The following is a 19356-nucleotide window of genomic DNA, read 5'->3' as shown; positions in this document are numbered from 1 at the left end:
GCCATAATCACTTATCTAACATATGACTGAAGTTCTGTGAGTGTTTGACATCAATATAAAAAAAACCCACACAGAATAGTCAATATTTGCTGATAAAGCTGAACATAAATGAACTAGTAGTTAAACATGATCTGAGATAATAGTGTTTTTATATTCACAATCATTCAAACATGATATGAAGGACTTTGATATGAGAATATTAATCAATCTGTGAGTGAGACGGTTGCAGAATGACATGAATATTTAAACCCAGCTTCATGTTGATTATCATCCATTTCATTTGCAAGTCTTAATTGCTAACATTAGGAAGCATTTCTGGCTTGTTAACATTGTGCAATTTAATCAGTTTCTATTGCAGAACATTTCCAAGAACAAAATGCACCTCAGGTCTGGACAATGCTCTGTATGGACAATATGTTTGCCATAATAACATCTCTTTAAATCTAATTATTTTATTAAGTGATTACATTAAAAAAAAACAAAAGGAGTGAACTATGCATTTTGTACATTGCTTCATCAGATTCCCTCTGTGCTTATTTGCCATCATCACATCTGCTTTTAAGTAGTCAGGTGCAACTTGATGACCTGATGATGATTGTTTTTCAATGTAAGGCCTTAATAAAATAGTGCCAATCCTCCTATCCTGGTGTTCACTGCTGTTGATTGTATTTTGCACACTGAAAAGAGACACTGCTGTGCATGGGCCATCTTCAGGTTTTTTTTAACTGCTTTAAATCTACCCTACTTAAGTTTTGTGCCCAAAGGTTACACTTAACAACATAGCATGACAGTCCAGATGTTAGTACATCTTAAATATAATTAAAATTAAACTAAGATAAAATAAGACTGATTCCAGTCAGTTTCCAGGAAAGATAAATGTGTTTTTACTTGTTTATTAATTGCATTATTGTGTCATTCTACAATATTCCTGCATCTATCATAAAGTGTCTCTATCAGCCAATTGTCTGCCAAGTGAGCGGAGGACAAACAGTAATAGACATTGTGAGAAGGATGTTGCAAGGTGGAAAAAAGAATAAGCATCAACAGCCACACTAGCAGCACTAAGACTGCAGATAAGATAAGATAAGATAATGTTAAGATCCAAGGTGTAATTTTGATCCACAGCACTGATTATGAGGTAAATGTCTAAACTGTCCAGGGGTGCCTTTGTTAACCTGGTTTATGATTATTTGATTCTGAAAGACTTAAGAGGTTTATTATATTGTTTTTTGTGTGTGAATGGTGAAATCAGAAAGGAAACTTTATTAAGATAAATTAAACTTTTGAGATTTTTATGAGCAAATGAGATCATAGAATGAAAACGTACTGAACTGTAATGCATTCAATTTTAAAGGTGCACGTGTATATGTATTTATACCATATTCAGCTCTCAAACTGAGTTTGAGAGCTTTATTTCTTTGTTACTTAAGGTCATATCTGCTAGTGAAGTAGTATAAGCACATTCTTTCTACAAGCTGATGATGCTCAATGCCAATTACTACTAAACTCAGCTGAAGTGGATAAGATGGTCATTCATTCTGCAGGTATTTTTCTCATAAACCAAAGTATTGAACAAATTGGATGAATAATTAGGTGGTAGATGAAAACTCACCAAAATTACTGCAATTTATCTAAGTGTCAACATTTCATGGCAGTCCATCTATTGGGTTTATCAAGGTATGTTACTCAAAACCACAAATCAATGTACTAAAGGTGCTTGATGAAAAGTTAAGAAATCATCATCTATGAGCCATGGGTATGTATGTTAAGTTTCATGCCCATGCAGACCAACATTTTGCTCTGAACCAACCTGAACTACATTCCTTTCTCAAGAATCACTCTTCTGCTAAAAAATATAAAGCATAAAACATTTGTTTTATTTTGTTACAAATTGGTATGAGTAAGCAATATGTTTATAAAACACTTTTCTGCCTGTTTGGAGATGTAACATTATTCATGGTTCCAGTGACTTTGGTCAAATCTGGTTATATCTCTAAATTAAATTGAAAGGACAGTATCTTTACTTTAAGTAGAATGAAAAAGCACTGTGTGTTGTCTATTGTTGACATAGGAATTAACACTCAAGCAAAGACAAGAAGATGGAAAACCAACAATAATTATTTTACTCAAGAGGTCATGTGCTGTACTGCTGATTGTCCGATTATCTAAATTTAACTGTTAACTGTTTTTGGTTGGTTTGGTTTATTTTTAATCTTAAAAAGCTAAATGAGTGGCAAATTAGATGAACGTTCAAATCCTTTAATCATTTGTATAAGATTACAGCTCCCTCTAGCTTTGGTTTAGCTTCCACCAACTCCTGAAAAAAAAGTGTCTCTCTCTTCAGCTAGTGAATTCAGGCAGTTTAAGTGTGATTTCTACTGTATAGTGCTGTATTTTCTATATTTCCAAGATCACAGGGAAACAAAATTAGAGACACATATCGCACCTATTACGCACAAGTATTTAAAGTCCTGTAAATGAGTTGTATCATTGCAGTTTTCATTTAATAATTCTTATGGTTTGTTATTGTAATTAATAAATGGATGGTTGTAGCCTGTTGGGGTACTAATGGATGGGTTTGGTAGAAGGATGGGTTCAAAGGGATATATATATATATATATATATATACTGTTGAGAATATTGTTGCTTATGTTTTTTGTTTGGTGTGTTTATATTGGGATACTTAATTTGAGCACAGTCTAGACAATACATTAAGAGTTATTTTAAAAAGTGGAGACAGTAAAATCATTGTTACATTTTACTAAGAATAATAGACAGAACTTAACATCAATAACAAACCATTTTATGCCACGCACAGAAAATACTGAAAACTTTCATCAATAAGGATTGTTGATAATAAAGACAAAGGGAGCTGGATTCCTTCTCTCACACTGATGATATGAAAATGTCACGTGTGGAAATTAACAAAAGAACAGAAAACCACAAGACTTAAATACACAAGATGATACAAACAGGACACAGGTGAATTAAACAAGACACAGGTGAAGCACAGGAGGAAATCAACAAGGGCAGGAAAACACAGGAACGACAATGAATGGTCTCACTAAGGGGAGTAGCTCCATCTTGTGGTGAGAACTGGAAAGAACAAGATCAATTCCATAATAGATTTCCAGTGAATAAACAAACACTGTACTCAAAAATAAATAAGTAAACCTAATAAATAATAAAATGCCGTGAAAGTGACAAGCACATTTATGCAGTGAAACATTCAACAATATTAAAGAGTGAATTAAATGCTACGTCTCACCAGTAAGAACAATAACACTGCAAATAAAATCAAACATTGTGAACAGAACAAGATCCTAAATCTCATCAACACATGATTATGATAATCAAATCGGGAGGGCGTCCATCTTCCCAACCCTACCAACACAAATCAGCATAGTGTAGCGCAGAAAGCTGCAAGCTGCACTGTGATGAAGCCTACAAGACCAAGAGCTGTTAACAGTTCGTACACCTGTCATGTATTTCTGTGACATAAGAGGCCTGTACTACGAAGCTAGATTTTCTCTTATCGAGGTAACTTCAGGGTTAACTCTGGGTTTTCCGTCCTACGACGCTGGTTCACTTCTTACCAGGGTAAATCACCATGGTAACTTATGCTGAACGGCTAACCTGCTCCGGAGCAGGTTATGTTCTGGATAAGAGTTTTTAGGGAGATGCAATCCTTTAGATGTCCCCGATGACATCCTATACGAAAGGTACAGAATGATTTTCATGTGACATTAAGTTAGTTTAATATTCAACATTCATTTGACTTTCAAAATACAAACCTATTATGCGCTTCAGCCATTTGAGTGAATGATGTCAAACCAAATTTATGACATTCAGACTAATATCCCTCATGTGCAACCAGGCTTATTTTTCAAATATATCTTTTCGTCAATTTTTTACATATACAATAAATAATAACTTGTGTCAGGAAACAAAAAGTCTCAATAAAAACATCTTGAGAGTAATCGCTGCAAAAGTGCAGAAAAGCAGAATTGTATTCATATTTTTTAATTGTAAAAATTGACCAAAATATATATTTAAAAGAATCGTTGTGGCACATGAGGGATATTAGTCTGTATGTCATACAGTTGGTTTGACATCATTCACTCAAATAGTTGAAGCGCATAATAGGTTTATATTTTGAATGTTGAATATTAAACTAACTTAATGCCGGCAATTTTCTGCCAGCATACTTTCCTGGCTTTTGCTGCAGCAACAGTGTTGCTTTTGGCCTGGATGATGTGATTGAATTCTTCATATTTTTGAAGAATAATTGTCTGCTCTGCCATAGTAAAGTAGGCTGCTCTGCAGGGTTTCTCATTTGCGATTGGTCAGACGCTGCAAACACCTCCCCTTTATGTGAGCGCGCAGTGATCCAGATTGGAAAACCCTGGGTTAAATTACCAAGTTGATATCCAGCTTTGAAGTACCGCTTATCAGGATCGCAAATGTCTGGGTAAGTCAACCCAGGTAACGGAGAGATATCCCGGGTGTGTTAATGCAGCTTCGTAGTACAGGCCTCAGGTCAGCACAACCCGCAAAACTCACAGGGCATTGTAAAGCTCTTTGCATACTTTCCCCCAACAAAATGCTAACAAAATACCACTGAGCTGTAAACATCAGCATCGAGGTGGAGTCAGAGGTCATCTCAGTAAACTGGTCCTCTTCAGCAGAACTAAAATCAGTGGGTGCTTCTGATAAAATATAAATAAATACGCAGCAGGAGAATCGCATGGTAAAGGCTGCAGCAGTGAACAGTAAAGCATTAATAGTTTCATACAGAGTTGCATACAGAAATGCTCAATGCAAAAGAAAAAATACACACAATAGCTGAGCAGGCAATGATTAAGAGGGTCGCACCAGATGTGCAGTGAACGCACTGTCATTCATAGGGAAGCGGTAGCGTCAATGCAGCTCAGCCCTGAACTAAATGAGGTTGTGAATGTGGTAAATTTGATCATAACCTTCTGATAGTGCAACTGTTCTCTGCACTTTGTGAGGAAATGGGCGCTAATCATACATCTGTGTTGTTTTCACAGGGAAACAAGTTGGTTCTCCAGGGGCAAAGTGTTGTCACGCGTCTTTGAGCTGAGAGCGGAGTTTTGGATCTTTTTGGAGACTGAGCGCATGTATGAGGCTGAAAGCAACTTAAGTGATGAACTGACTTGTGTTTCTCTGCTGGCGCTGGATTGCCAACTTTGTATATCCATTTTGTAACGTTAACATTATTGCCCACACTAGTCTCCTACCTCTCTGTGTGGAAGTTTGTGTTGTTCTGCTGCCATTAACATGCCGACGTTAATCATTATTTTCAAACTATGGTTCCAGGTCAAATTTTTCTACTGGTCTCCTATCTAATGTTCTTTTAATTTAGGCAACATGTAGGTTAGGTTAATGATTGCTTTGTTTGTGTGTGGGTTTTTGTTTTGAGTGTTTGATCTTTATTGTCAATAAAGTAAGGCATTAATAAAGATAAACATAAAAAAGGGCAAATTTCCTCCTGTTTGTCGCACCCCACCTGTCATGTCTCTATTCCCCACCAGACACTTTGAGAACCACAGTGTACAGGGTTACCACTTGGCTCCGCCCCTAGTTAGGGCCCCTCTTCATGTTATTTTATTTTGCTTAAACTTATCTGTAATCCAAGTGGAGATCCAGAAGACAATCCAGCGTCTTGGCTCCGACTCACATGTGACAGCAGTGGTCCTTCGTAAACCTCCCACTCGCTGAAGATCCTCTGTCATCCTCCCTGAGAAAGCAACCATTAAAAAAACAATGCTTACTGTATAAATTAACTTTAGTTCATTTTTTAGGTGTGCAAATTAATATCAAGATCTTAGACTTATTTTCTAACCTTCTGTCAACTTATTGCAGGCTTAAATGTTCACAAACAGAACATAAAAAACATGCCCATGAATAAAAAATAAATAAATAATATTCATACGTCTGCTACAGCAATACTATTTCACTTCTCAGAAAATGCACACGACACATTTTTATAGTTTCTAACGTTTTAGTCACACGCAACACTTTTATCTGATAGTTTGTTTGTTTGTTTTTTTTCATCCACAGTCAAAGTGAACGAGCTAACATCGATCTTTAAGCTAGCAAAGAAAAACACACTCACCGGAGAATTTGTCATCAAAAGACATGTCTAATAGTGATCCTCCTCTGGCGAATTACAGTATCCTGAAACAGGGTACGTCTCTTCTGGACAATTTTATATAGTATAACAAGTTTTTCTCTCTTTAACTTATGCTCATCATACAAACGCTAGGCTCCATTTTCTTTTTCTGCCTCATACTGCCCCCTGTCTTTCTCTTCCGCATCACTACTGACAACAGGCTAATTCTGCAGGTGTTTACCGCCTCCCCGTGGACTTTTAGTGGAACTGCAACAATAACAGTAGCATTAAATTTGACTGAATATCTTTTATTCTCACTCTGCTGCCCCGACTCTCACTCTCCAAATCCCTCCGTGACTGCTTTTAATGTTTGATTGCTTTGATTGCTTTATTGATATTTATTTGATTGATTGTTTTTATTTATCGTATGTATAGTTGTATTGTTTTTAATTGTCTTGCTCTCCTGTAAAGTGTGTTTGGGTATTGTTAAAAGCGCTCTATAAATAAAATGTATTATAATTATCTTTTGAGTGTTACATGAATCACCAGGGTTGTGAAGGTTACTTTGGAAATGTAATAGATTACAGATTACTAGTTACTTTATTTAAAATGTAATAAGTAATGTAACTATTTCTATTACTTAAACAAAGTAATGTAACTTATTTGATGACTTTTCTAATTTTCTAACAGTTTTTTCAGCTGTTTGGGTAAGTGTTCCTTTGGAAATGTAATAGATTACAGATGACTAGTTACTCTCTTTAAAATGTAATAAGTAATGTAACTTATTACATTTGATGACTTTTCTAATTTTCTGCTGTTTTTCATGGATACTGACATGATTTATAAGGGAGATAATTTCTTCTAAAGCAAGATGTAGCCTATCTCTTATTTGAAAATGTATTCATTAGTTCATGTAGATTTTGGAATATAAAATAAAAGATATGTGATGAATAAAGAGAGTTTAATTGGTACTGTGACTCCATTTACATCCATGTGTGCTCCAAATAAGCCCACGTCATGATTTATTCACTAAATATATAAGACATATTGATTTCATAGGATTAAAAATGGCAATATGTTAAATCATAAAAAATGAGGAAAAAACCCTCCTGAGCAAAAATCTTAAAGGTGTGACTTCAAATGTAACCTCCTTTGTAATCATCAACATTTTCATCAGTAACTGTAACAGATTACAGTTACATTTATTTTGTCATTAAGCAGCTACATGTAACTTACTCCCCAACATTGTGAATCAGTGTGTATACGAAATCAATGAAGATTTAACTATAACTGTAACTTTCTTATGTCAAATACAAACAACAATAAACAAAAGGAGTTTAACAATAGTCTGTTAAATTTATGGGGGTTAATGTTTTTCTTTCTTTCTATGAAATGTAATTATTATTGTTATAGTGTAATGTAATCCAAAACCAGCTGAAACAATTGCTTGTGTTAGTTAATTACTTAGTGATGTTACTTATTGTCAAGTGTCTAGTCAGACTTATAAGACAATAGACGTGCTTCTGTAGTGGTGAGACAAGAAAACATCTTACATGACAGAACCCCCTTTGTCTCTGGGCCCAAACTTTACAAAGAGAATCTGCAACAAAAAAGGTTTCCTTTAAAAACACAGCTTGACTATATTAAAAAAATAAAACATTTATTTTATTTTATTTTTTTATGTAATGAACAATAAAACATAAAATGGTCTTCTGGGCTCATGATAACTTGATCTAACCAGAAAAAAGTCTCATGATATTATGACACGGTAGTCATTTATAGCAGTAAAACATGAAGGTTAAGTAAACATACAGGACAAAATTAAAAGAGTAAAATATGAACAAAGTAATCAGAGATCAGAAAAATAAATAAATACATGATTAAAAAGGTAAATATTAAAATGGATGAAATAACAGTAACCAATACACTGTTGACAGGGATTAAAAGCAGATACCAGTCAATTAAAATTTTTAATATGTAAATAATAAAACACTGGTAATCACTATATATCCTGGTATTACAACAAATAAGATGCAGATAAGAAATGCTGATAACTTGCCTCAAAAAAGCTTGTAAGGAAATAGTTTACTGAAGTTTATGTCTAACTGAAATCCAGTGCAACCAGAGTGAGCACCTTCAGGACAGAAAGAACATTTACACCAAACGTCCAGTAGATGGTGATATTGTACCTTTTATTGTACAGTTTACTTCGGTTCAGGCTGACAGAGTTCAGTTGATCCTCACACAGAAACACTAGTTTGATTACACAGTTTAACATACAAGATGAGGAAAAAACATTTAGACATTAAACATTTTTACATACCAACATGAGAGGAACCTGTATATTAATTAAACCACCAGTAAGAACATGATTGTGTTACAACCAAAGGAATCAGTTTGTGGAATCAGTTTGTGGAATAACTGCAGTGATGAGCTGAAAACAGGTGAGACTTTATCCAAACTAATACTGAACAGTTAAGAGATGGACCAGTGATTTTTATTTTGTTTTGTTCATGGGTTGTTTGAAGGATTCAGTGAATCTGTTTGGATTGTATTTTGTTCTTGTTTTGTCCTAAAGGGTTGATTTGTTTGAGTTGATTGAGTTAGATAACACAGACACATCAGAGTATGTACAGCATGAGGGAGCTCTCAACTTTTTCTTACCATTTTTAAACATGATTGGTGTTGTTTGAGTTGCCAATCTGCTGATCATGCATTTGTTTTATTTTAACATGTTCAATAAACTACATTCATTCATTCACATAACTGACCCAAATATCAACAGATTTTAGAGATTCAGGCAGAATTTGATGGGAGGGAGAGAAGGACTCTTTATATTGTAGTAAATATTTAGACCAGATTAATCTCAATTAAAAATTGTGAGTATTTTCTTGTCATTAGTAACATTGATTTTGTTATTGACTGTCCAATATCCATATGCAATATTCAGAGGGAAACATTACAAATCAATCTTTTTCTATATATTCCTGCAGAAAAAGTCTTATACTTATAATAAAAATAGGTCAATTTGAGCCTAAATGTAATAAGGAGGGATCAATTAAGTGAACCACGCTACATTTTACGTTGTGTCGCACAGATAAGAAGACAAAAAAAGTCATTTATTTATCTTTATGTTATTTATTTTTCTAATGTTTTACAACGATCTGGTTAACCTCTGAGATGTGTGAAGTATTGATTATCAGGAAGAGGAACAAGGAGAGGATCAGTACTTCAATCACTGCAGAGACACTGAGTTTAACGCACAACTAAAGTTTATTTATCTCATTTAATCAGTTTACAAAGGTTAACAAAGAAATAGGGTATAGTTTCATCAGTACAGAAATATTTGGCTGATTTTACACATTTTATGCATCAATTTAAAACAAATATAACATTAAATCTTGTAAAATATTATTATTAAAGAGTGAGAGGAAAACCAGAAATGAACTTTTAACTGACAAATCATTTCAAACTAAACAATCAGTTAATTCAATCTGTTGAATCATTTTACAGTCTGAACTGTTTTTATGTATATACAAGAAATCACATCCATCACTTTATTGATCTGGTCTGATACATGAACAGTTATTGATTCTGCTGTTTATTTAACATCCTGTTCACTGTCTGCATTAGCTCTGTTACTTGATGCTGACGTGAGGTTTTATTCTCAAAAACAACACACCTTCTGTCACACTGTTCAACTATCTCACTGAGTGCAGGATGGCATTTCTGCAAAAAAACCTGCAAGCTCATCTTTTTACGCTGCAGATTTTCTCCACAGGTAAACAGGATGATTATTTTTTTATTTTTTTGTTTTTCAGCTTTGAGATCAAAAGCTGCTTCAACCTTTTTCAGTATGCCTCTCTCACCATCTGTGAATCTGCCAACTTGTATCACAAGTAAGTAAACACAAGGATCTGACTGACAGAGCTGTCTGCACTGTGTTACATGATGATTCCTAACTGATGAATTCATTTCATCATCAAACATGTCTGGAGTATCAATGACACGCACACGTGTACCATTTATCTCAGTTTCTGCTGCCTGACACTCTGTGGTGACCGGCATTGAACTGGCTTCTGACAAGAATTTTGTCTTTTCAAGGATTGTCTTTCCAAGGATTGTATTTCCAGTCGCACTCTTTCCAGTCCCCGACATTCCCAGCAGAACAAGGTTCACTTTGGTGTCAGAGAGATTTTCTGCATTGGTGTAAAACAAAAAGTTTGAATTTGTAACCATAATTCACAACTGTTCAGACACATCTTGAAAAAACTGGTCTCACCATTTGAACCGTTCCTCTTTTCAGTGGAAGACCTTTTAAAATAATCACATACACCTGAAATAAAGGATTTCGAAGTCTGTGCCTCCATTTCAGTGGTAGGTTTCCCAGCACACCTATAAAATAAAGGCAGAATAACTGAGATTAACTGAGCAGGAACAGTTTCTAGAAACAGTTAATCATTAGTCATGGAATAATACAATATAATTTATTATCATAATAATAATAATCTACAGTATTAGTAGTAGTAGCATTTGTACACTCGGTTAGGTCTGATGCTAAATCTACACCAACTCTTTCAAATCTTAGATTTTTCAACTTTTTTACCTTTTTTGGGGTGGCTTGTAATCTTTTTCAGACAGGTCTCTCAGTGTGCTGAATATCTCCTCCATGGTGCAGACGTTAAACATCTTAAAATGTTCAGGTTTATGTTTAAATGGCGGCACAACTATGAACTCCTCTCTGGGTTTTTCAGTTAACTTGTGCAGCTCGTCTATCTGCTCAAGCACGTCTCGTGTTGAAACTCCATCCTCTACTACCAACAAACACATGTCAAGGTTTCGTCCTGAAGAAAATAATTTTCTGATCTCCTCACTTGCTTTGTACAAGTCTGGGGTAAATGTGACCTCATATGTATCATTTTCAGATGTCTTAATTTGCTCATCACTATTTCTGTGTGTGTGTGTGTTCTGTGTGTTCTTCCCTATGATAAGAGATATTAGACTTTTTTTCAAATTATCTGCAGTCCCCAGGACAACAATTGAAGTCTTCCTGTCACTGTCTGTGAAAAAAACAAAACAAAGTAAAAGCATAATATAATTTATATCATACATTTCACATTAGAAAGATTAAGAAGATCTCTCTTAATAATCAAAAATTAAATTCTTTCTTCACTCTGGCAGTGCTGTCTTACTAACACAAACCAATCAGAAGTTTGACATCAATCATGCTGTATAGAAAGTTATCATGGTCAAACTTACTGTCAGACATAGTCCTCAGATCGAGAGCAGTACAGTACAGGAGACAAGCTGTGTGTTATCTGTAGGAATCACTGGTCTCTACAAGCTTTATATTGACCTGTTACATAAATGGGGCGTGTCAGCTCTGAAGCTACAGTATAAATAAATGTCTTAAACAAATGTTATAACTTTCATTATCAATTGTGCAGAGACAACGGAGCTGAAAAAAGATGGGTTCAGGTCAATCTACAGGTGAGTTTATTTTATCAGCTGTATTTAACTCATTTCCTTTCAAATTGATCACAATGTGTTATATATTCACTACATTATTTATCCATCAATCTAAAGATAAACTATTTCAGAAACCTAAACAGAAGTTCTGATTTGATTTGCAGGTCCTGATATTTTGGCAGGCCCTGATTTGAGAATTGTGATGATTGGAAAAACTGGTGTGGGCAAGAGTGCTGTTGGAAACACCATTTTGAAAAAAAATTGCTTTGATTCCGAACCCTCCTCTGATTCAGTAACTCATTCCTGTCAAACAGCTGTGACAAGCAGTGGTAGCAGAAAAGTTACTGTGGTAGACACACCAGGGATCCTGGACACTGAGATATCAGCAGATGTAATCAAAAAAGAAATTGTGAGATGTGTCAAACTCTCATGTCCTGGTCCTCATGTGTTCCTGCTGGTCATGCAAGTTGGTCGATTCACTAATGAAGAGAAAAACTCAGTGGAAGCTCTGCAAGAGCTGTTTGGTCCAGAAGCAAACCAGTACATGATCGTGCTGTTTACCTATGGTGATAAGCTCAGAAACAAGACCATACAAGAGTATGTATGTGGTGGTAACCCAAACCTCCGACGAGTCGTCCAGAGCTGTGGAAACAGGTTCCACGTCTTTGACAACACCATCAGTGACAGAAACCAAGTGGTGGAGCTGATCAAGAAAATCGATGACATGTATGCTGGAAATGGGGCAACATACTACACAGATGCAATGTATCAACAAGTTCAGGATGCTGCAAAAAAACAAAATGTGAGAGAAGAAGACTTGGATGTGGAGATGCTTCCATTTTTTGCTGATTTTCTGGAACATGTCAAGAACTTCCTTGAAATACTTGGAAAACCATAAAATGCAAATTATGAAACCATAATCAATGATCACAACGCCTAATAAATAATCAGTGAAAATAGCACAGCTTCTATAGCCTGGATGTGTTTACTGAAGAATAATTTTAAATGGCAAAATATTATATTATACTATTGTGAACATGTGACTGCCTCAGAGGTATCCTTTCTAATCAGTAAAGAAAAGTAATGTTATAAACTGTATGATCATGAATAAGAAGAGAATGAAAGAAATAATGAAGACTGTAAAGTAACTACTGCTTGCATGTTTTTGTGGGGTTATAATATACAGTACTGTGTAAAAGTCTTGGGCCACCACTAGCTTTGCTGTTTTAGCAAAGTTCTAATGACCATCCATATTCATTTGTTGGTCTCTTTATTTAGATACAAACAGAAAATACAGGAAATGTTAAATTATGATTTTTTTCTGTCAAATTCTGTAATCTTTGGCATCTTGAATGGAATGATGTATTTGAAAGTTGGTTTTATACATATTACCACGCTTCCAATGAGTTAAACAACATGTAATGCCTAAACCTGGCGTAACTGCGCTTTTTCACAGCAGTCATTTTAACATGAAATAACAGGACAAATACTGTACAGGTGTTAGCAATTATATTAAGTAGGATTCCACTCCATTTAGGTTGAGAGAGCCAGGTGCCTGCTATTGTTCAAGTGTAAAGGGAGGTCACACTAAATACCTGCCACTTCAGCCTATAGAAGCAGTTTTTTTCTGATTTGTTTCTGTTGTATAATACAGCATCCACATATGGTCATAGCATTGCTTAAAAACAAATCTAATGGTGGCCTAAGACTAGTACTGCACAGTATTGTATATATACACTGTATATGTGGTTTGGTGTTTGAGCATTTTATTGGAATTTTAAGGAATGGCTTGAAAAACAAATAAAAATCAAAAGTGAAATAAAAGAGTCGGAGAGTCATTTTACTGACTATGAATATTAAAACAGTAATTTTGATCATGGCATCTTAAATCCACCACATTCCTAGTCTGACAATTAAAAACTAATGTCATGAATATCAAAATGATCAAGCATCGGAACATATTTCAGTATGAATAAAACAAGTATAGAAATATAGTATATAAGTATAAAAATATGTTATTAGTATAGTAACATACACGTACATTCTGAAGACTTGGTTCCTTCTGTCAAGGTTACTGTGTATTAAAAGATCAGAGACTTTATGGCATCATGACACACATCATTTATCCAGAGAGAAATCCTGAGAATTAATATAACGTTAAAGCAAGAAGAGGTATTTATGTCCATAACTTCAACCAGTAACAAAGATACAAAGGTTTTATGGGTCTGACTGAAACTCAGCAAACTGTCCAATCACTATAAGATAATCATTTATATAACAAACTAATTACTTATTATTTTAAAAAATGTGACCATCTAAATATTAAAATTCAAAACAACAAACAATGAGGATTACCATCCATTTTACTGCAGCATACCTTTCTTACCTTTTACACTGGAATACACTTTTTTAAATTATTGGTGCATTATAGCATAACAAACAAACACAGGAACATAAGACAAAGAAGTAGGACAGTGTTAGAACATAGACATTAATACACAACAGTAAAACAGTTTACATTGAACTGGGAGGCTCACTTTAACAAGATGAGAACAGAACAGAAAAGTTTAGTGGAGGATTTTTTAAATTTAAATTGTATTTTTACTTTTTGGTTTCTCCATCTGACCAGCCCAATCTTTGCCCTCATTATGCAATTTTATTTATTCATTTATATTGTCTTCTTAACTCCTGGGTTGGGTGGTCATTCCTCTCTGGATGGCTCAGCTCACAGATGAACGTCATCAGACAGGAGCCTGCAGTCAAACTAGAACGCTACATGTTATAATAGAATACTTCATAATATTATCAGTGTGTATATATATATATAGTGCCAAATCACAACAAAGTTATCTCAAGGCACTTTACACATAGAGCAGGTTTTAATTTTAAAGAGACTCAACATTCCCACTGTCTGTGTATGCCAACCAACTACAACAGTTACCAGTAAACAATAAGTAGTTACCATTTCAAATAAATTAACAAATAAACCCATAACGATACTTTTTAATTTACATGCACAGGGCAAAATAAACAGGACAAAAACACAAAAAAAGAGTTTGCGATGAGTGGGGAAAGTGGGCATGACCGTTTTTCCACTAAGGAGTGATTATAGTGCAAAACAAAAGCTTGCAATCAATTCAAAAACCCTAGCTTGATCCCTGACAAGCTACTTAAGGCACAGATAAACATTTTCATTTTTTTTCAATTTTTTTCCATTTTTCACCAATAAGGTTCCAGGTACCCCAACTTTCAGCAGCTGTCACGGCTTTTGCCACAGGAGTTGAGTTTAAATCTTTTAATATGTGTTAGACACCTTTACAAACACATTGGTGAAGACATTTCTTAATAAGGAATTTGTTCCCAGATTTTCGCAATATGCCCTGACTATTAGGCTAAATTAGGAGCTCTGTGGGAGGACTCTCAGATTGAAGCTTATTTATCAAAGGTTCAGCAGCAGGACTACACCACAACTGCTCTGCTTCCAGCATTCTATAAATACCACCTAACTCGCTCCTCTTCTTCTGCTCCCATAGTCCTGCGCTGTGCCATGCTGACTGTCCTCCTAGTGAAGACTGATGCAGTGTGATTTCTCTTTTCTCTTCTCATCTTGCTTCAGTAACATTTTGGACTGGCTTTGACCCACTGGTGATGTATGAGCTTGACCAACTATTAGCTACTAGCTAACCTGATTGTCTACCACAGTGTTTTATTGTGTTTGCTTAGTCAGGAGTCAGGAGTCTTTCGGAGTCTTCAGACAGAGACAACATTAGTGATATAGCAAGCTAGTCAATACAGCAACATTGGGCACACACTCTTAATGGCTCAGACTATCAGCTGACACTAATCATCTTCTACAGTATACAGCCTACAGCAATGTACCACACACAGCTTACTCCAAACCTAACCCACCTGATGGCAAATGCAATATCAATTAACTTTGAAACAAGAAACATACAGAATGTTAAACAAATTCATTTGGGCAGGTATCACCTTACAAGTGCCACAGATACATCACATTCATTGTGGCTTACATTTTGAAACATTTGAAAAACATTTTCTTCTTTTCCTCTTGACACATTTTGGAACAGAAATACTGGATACGTTTTGATTTGGTAACCCAAATCAACCTAAATGGGTGTATGGACAAAAGGGCAGGCAGCTATGTTGTAGAATAACCTCACAACAAAGTATCTTTGCTATGTCATTTTTGCTTTACTCTAAACATGCTGTTTCAAGAGAAACATCTTTATCCTTCCTTGAGACTGATAACTATCTGTTCTTGTCCCACCAGAAAGACAAAGAAAATACCTCTTCTTTTTGAGAAAAAATCACAAGTCTCGACACTTACATGTCATAGTTCAGATATTCTCTGAACTAAAAAATATAGTTAAGTAATATACAATATAACTTGGAGGAGAGCAACTGCAACTTCTTTACCAAATCAGCTTTACACTTTTTCTTCAAGGCTGTTGCATAAGAAATATCTGAGTGGTGATGTTTTGTAACATTGGTTGGTAAATGAGCAGCACTGTTCATTTTACAGATTGAGCATCTCATTTCTCTGTTGTTAAGTTTGATATACTCAGAGCCTGTTTGCTTGACACTTGTTACACTGCTGCTTCACTTCAGTAACATTACCATTAGCTATCTGAGGATTAACATTGTTAATATTGACATTACTGGTGCTGCTGTTTGCATTAGTCCTTTCGGGCTCTGTTGTTTTTTTCTGAGCAGGTTCCACTTCAGATTATGCAAATTTATGTTTTAGCCAGTGGTCCATGTTTGTATGGCTTCAAGTTAATATCATTGCACGTTTGTCTGTATAAGCTAACAAGAGATGCTGCAGCAGCAGAAGGGGCTCATAGCCTTGTAGAGAGCAGGTCAGAGCGCGCTCCAGGTGTTTTCAGGGTGGAAGCCAGACGGTCTGACGCAGTAGTTCCAGCCAGTCCTGCATCCTGTGCTGGTGCAAACCTTGGCTGAACATTAATTTATATCACTGTAAATGTGTGCAAGAATCTCCTGCATAACAAGCATTAGATTTGGGGCAATCAATTAAACAATGCACAAAACCTGCAGTCCTGTACTGAAATTCAGGGCCTGTACCCTACTTAGGTATTGTGCCCAAAGGTTAAACCCAGCAACATAGCGTGAGAGATAACTGAAGCATGAATTCTTGACATGAGATGTCAAAAGATTATGGAAATGAATCTAAGATAAAAAAACAAGACTGATTCCTGACAGATGGCAGTAAAGATAAAAATGTTTGTACTTTGTCCTATTACTTTTACTTTTACTTTACAACATTTTTGTGTTTACTGTGCATAGTTTCTATTGCAGGACAAAGAGCAACGGGTATAGTGAAAACAAGACCAAATGTTAACATCCACACTAACAGAACTAAAATTACAGATAAGATAGACAATGTTGACGCTTCAGAAGTCAAAATTCCCTTTTTGTGTTTCCTTGGAGAAGTGTTTCCCTGTTGAGCTGTGGTGGAAGTAAAGTAACAAAAAAAAGGACTTTTACGCTGTCTATTTCTGATCCATAGCTATCATTATGAGGTAAATGTCAAAACTGACCAGGGGTGCCTTTGGTAACCTGAATTGACTGTTGACTGTCCGATAATTTAAAAAATATAACATAATGGTCCAGACCCTGACTGTTTTTTGTTGGTTTGGTTTATTTTTAATCTTAAAAAGCTCAATGGGTGGCAAATCAGTTGAAGGTTGAAATCCTTTATGCAGTTGTATAAGATTAGAGTTCCTTCAAGCTCTGGTTTAGCTTCCACCAACTCCTGAGAAAAAAGAATCTCTCTTTAACTAGTGAATAAGAACTTCAAGTTTAAATGGGATCTCTACTGTATTTCCTATATTTCCAAGATCATAGGGAATCAAAATTAGAGAGAAAAATAGTACCTCTTATGCACAGGAATATAAAGTCCTGTAAATTAGTTATATCAAAGTAGTTTTTATAGTAGTTTTTTAGTTTGGTTTGTAATTGTAATTTATAAATAGATTGTTGTAGCCTGTTGGGGACTGAGGGATGGGTTCAGAGGGTAGAAATATTGTTGTGTACAATATTGAGAGTATAAGTGTAGAAAATAAAATAAGAAGAGTTATTTTAAAGATGATGATAATGATGATGTCATGTTGCTGTAGTTGCAGTATCATTTGTTGCAGTCGTGGGGGAGCCGCTGCCAGAGGCTTTCGCATGATTGACTCCAGCGGTTTCTGACAACCACCTGTCGACTGTAGAGGTACTGATGAAACCGTTTGCATCCAAACAGCACTGCATACCTACTCCTTTTCTATTTGATCATAGTTTTTCTCACTCTCAGTCAGTGCTGTGGATGCGTATGCGACTGGTTTCTTTCCTTGGAGTAGCAGGGCTCCTAATACACATTTTGATGCGTCGACCTGCAGCTTAACATCCTTTGTGTGGTCAAAGAGTACAGGGCCAGGTTCCTGTGTCAACAGGTCTTTCACTTGCTGAAAAGCAATGTCATGATTTGAGTCCCACACAAACTCATTGCTCTCTTTTAACAGTTGTCTGAGGGGAGCTGTAGCCTTGGAGAGTCTGGGGGCAAACCTGGAGAGGTAAGTGACCATGCCCAGTATGGTCTCCAGCTCTGATCGCCTTGACCTTGTAAGGGTCAGGCCGGATACCGTCTCGTGTCAATAGCTCACCTCAGGCACACATATGACGCTCCTGTCCTCGTTGAGCTTTATCCCTCTTTCTCTAGTCTTCTCCAACATGGCTCGCAGGTTTGCGTCGTGCTCCTCCTTGGTGCAGCCATATACCAGGATGTCGTCCATGATGGCTGCGATGCTCTGAAGCCCCTCGTAAGCCTCATCTACTTTGGTTTCTCGTGCTCACCATTAATGTTTCTCGTGAGCATGAGATACTTTTTGGTGAGCACGAGAAACATAAAGAGGGCAAAATCCCGTCTTTATGTTTCCCTGTTGAGCTGTGGTGGAAGCTATTTTTGATGCATAGCTATCATTATGAGGTAAATGTCAAAACTGACCAGGGGTCCTTTGGTAACCCGAATTAAAATAGTTTATGATGATTTGAGAATGAAAGGGTTAAGAGTTGTCTATCACATTGCAGTTTTCTGTATGCATGTAATATACACTCACTGGCCTCTTTATTAGGTACACCTATTTAATCTAATTCAATCCAGTTACTTAATTGTTATATGTAAATTAATCAGTTTTTGTTGACAAGGGGTGGAGGTGCATTGGGGTACATTATATTGAAAGGTGTTCCTAATATTTTGCCCACCCCATTAACATGCATAAGGAGGGCAAAATATTAGGAACACCAGTAAATATAATGCACTAGAATTATCACTTTTCTGACAACGTTAACAAAAACTGGAAATGTATAAACTTAGTAGAATTTATAGCAGAGCTGTTGTATTGATTGAGTTAGATTACACAGGTGTTCCCCTCATGAAGTAGACGGTGACTAGTTAATAGAATATAACTACTTAAATGCAGTATATACTAAATAACTAATTACTATATAATGTAGTTCAGAGAATACCTCAAATTGAAGATGAGCGTCAATATGCAATCTGTGGTAAGAATAGGACACAGTTAGACCTATAGTCCCCTTCAACAAAGTAAAATAACCCCTATGTGAAGCATTTACGGGGTAATTCTCCTGGATTTTATAAAATGAATTTCAGGCCCTGTATATTGAGAACATTGTTGTTTAAGTTTTTTGTGTGGTGTGTTTATGCT

The 19356-nt window shown here is 35.7% G+C and overlaps 2 protein-coding genes across 2 annotated transcripts; one reads left to right on the top strand and one right to left on the bottom strand.

Annotated features, from left to right (window-relative positions):
• Window positions 1–9640: 9640 nt before the first annotated feature.
• On the bottom strand, window positions 9641–10969 carry LOC128382789 (GTPase IMAP family member 8-like). Its single transcript, XM_053342796.1, has 3 exons — window positions 10746–10969; window positions 10422–10534; window positions 9641–10338 (listed from the first exon to the last, which is right to left on the bottom strand). Exons 1-3 carry the CDS (start codon window positions 10967–10969, stop codon window positions 9725–9727), a joined length of 951 nt encoding a protein of 316 aa, XP_053198771.1. The 3' UTR covers window positions 9641–9724.
• Window positions 10970–11607: 638 nt separating this feature from the next.
• Window positions 11608–12506, top strand: LOC128382788 (GTPase IMAP family member 7-like). The gene is made up of 2 exons (XM_053342795.1): window positions 11608–11629; window positions 11773–12506. Exons 1-2 carry the CDS (start codon window positions 11608–11610, stop codon window positions 12504–12506), a joined length of 756 nt encoding a protein of 251 aa, XP_053198770.1.
• Window positions 12507–19356: the final 6850 nt, after the last annotated feature.

Source organism: Scomber japonicus, chromosome 21 (genome assembly GCF_027409825.1).
Source record: "Scomber japonicus isolate fScoJap1 chromosome 21, fScoJap1.pri, whole genome shotgun sequence".
Taxonomy (NCBI): Eukaryota; Metazoa; Chordata; class Actinopteri; order Scombriformes; family Scombridae; genus Scomber; species Scomber japonicus.
This window is presented reverse-complemented; position numbering and strand designations above follow the sequence as displayed.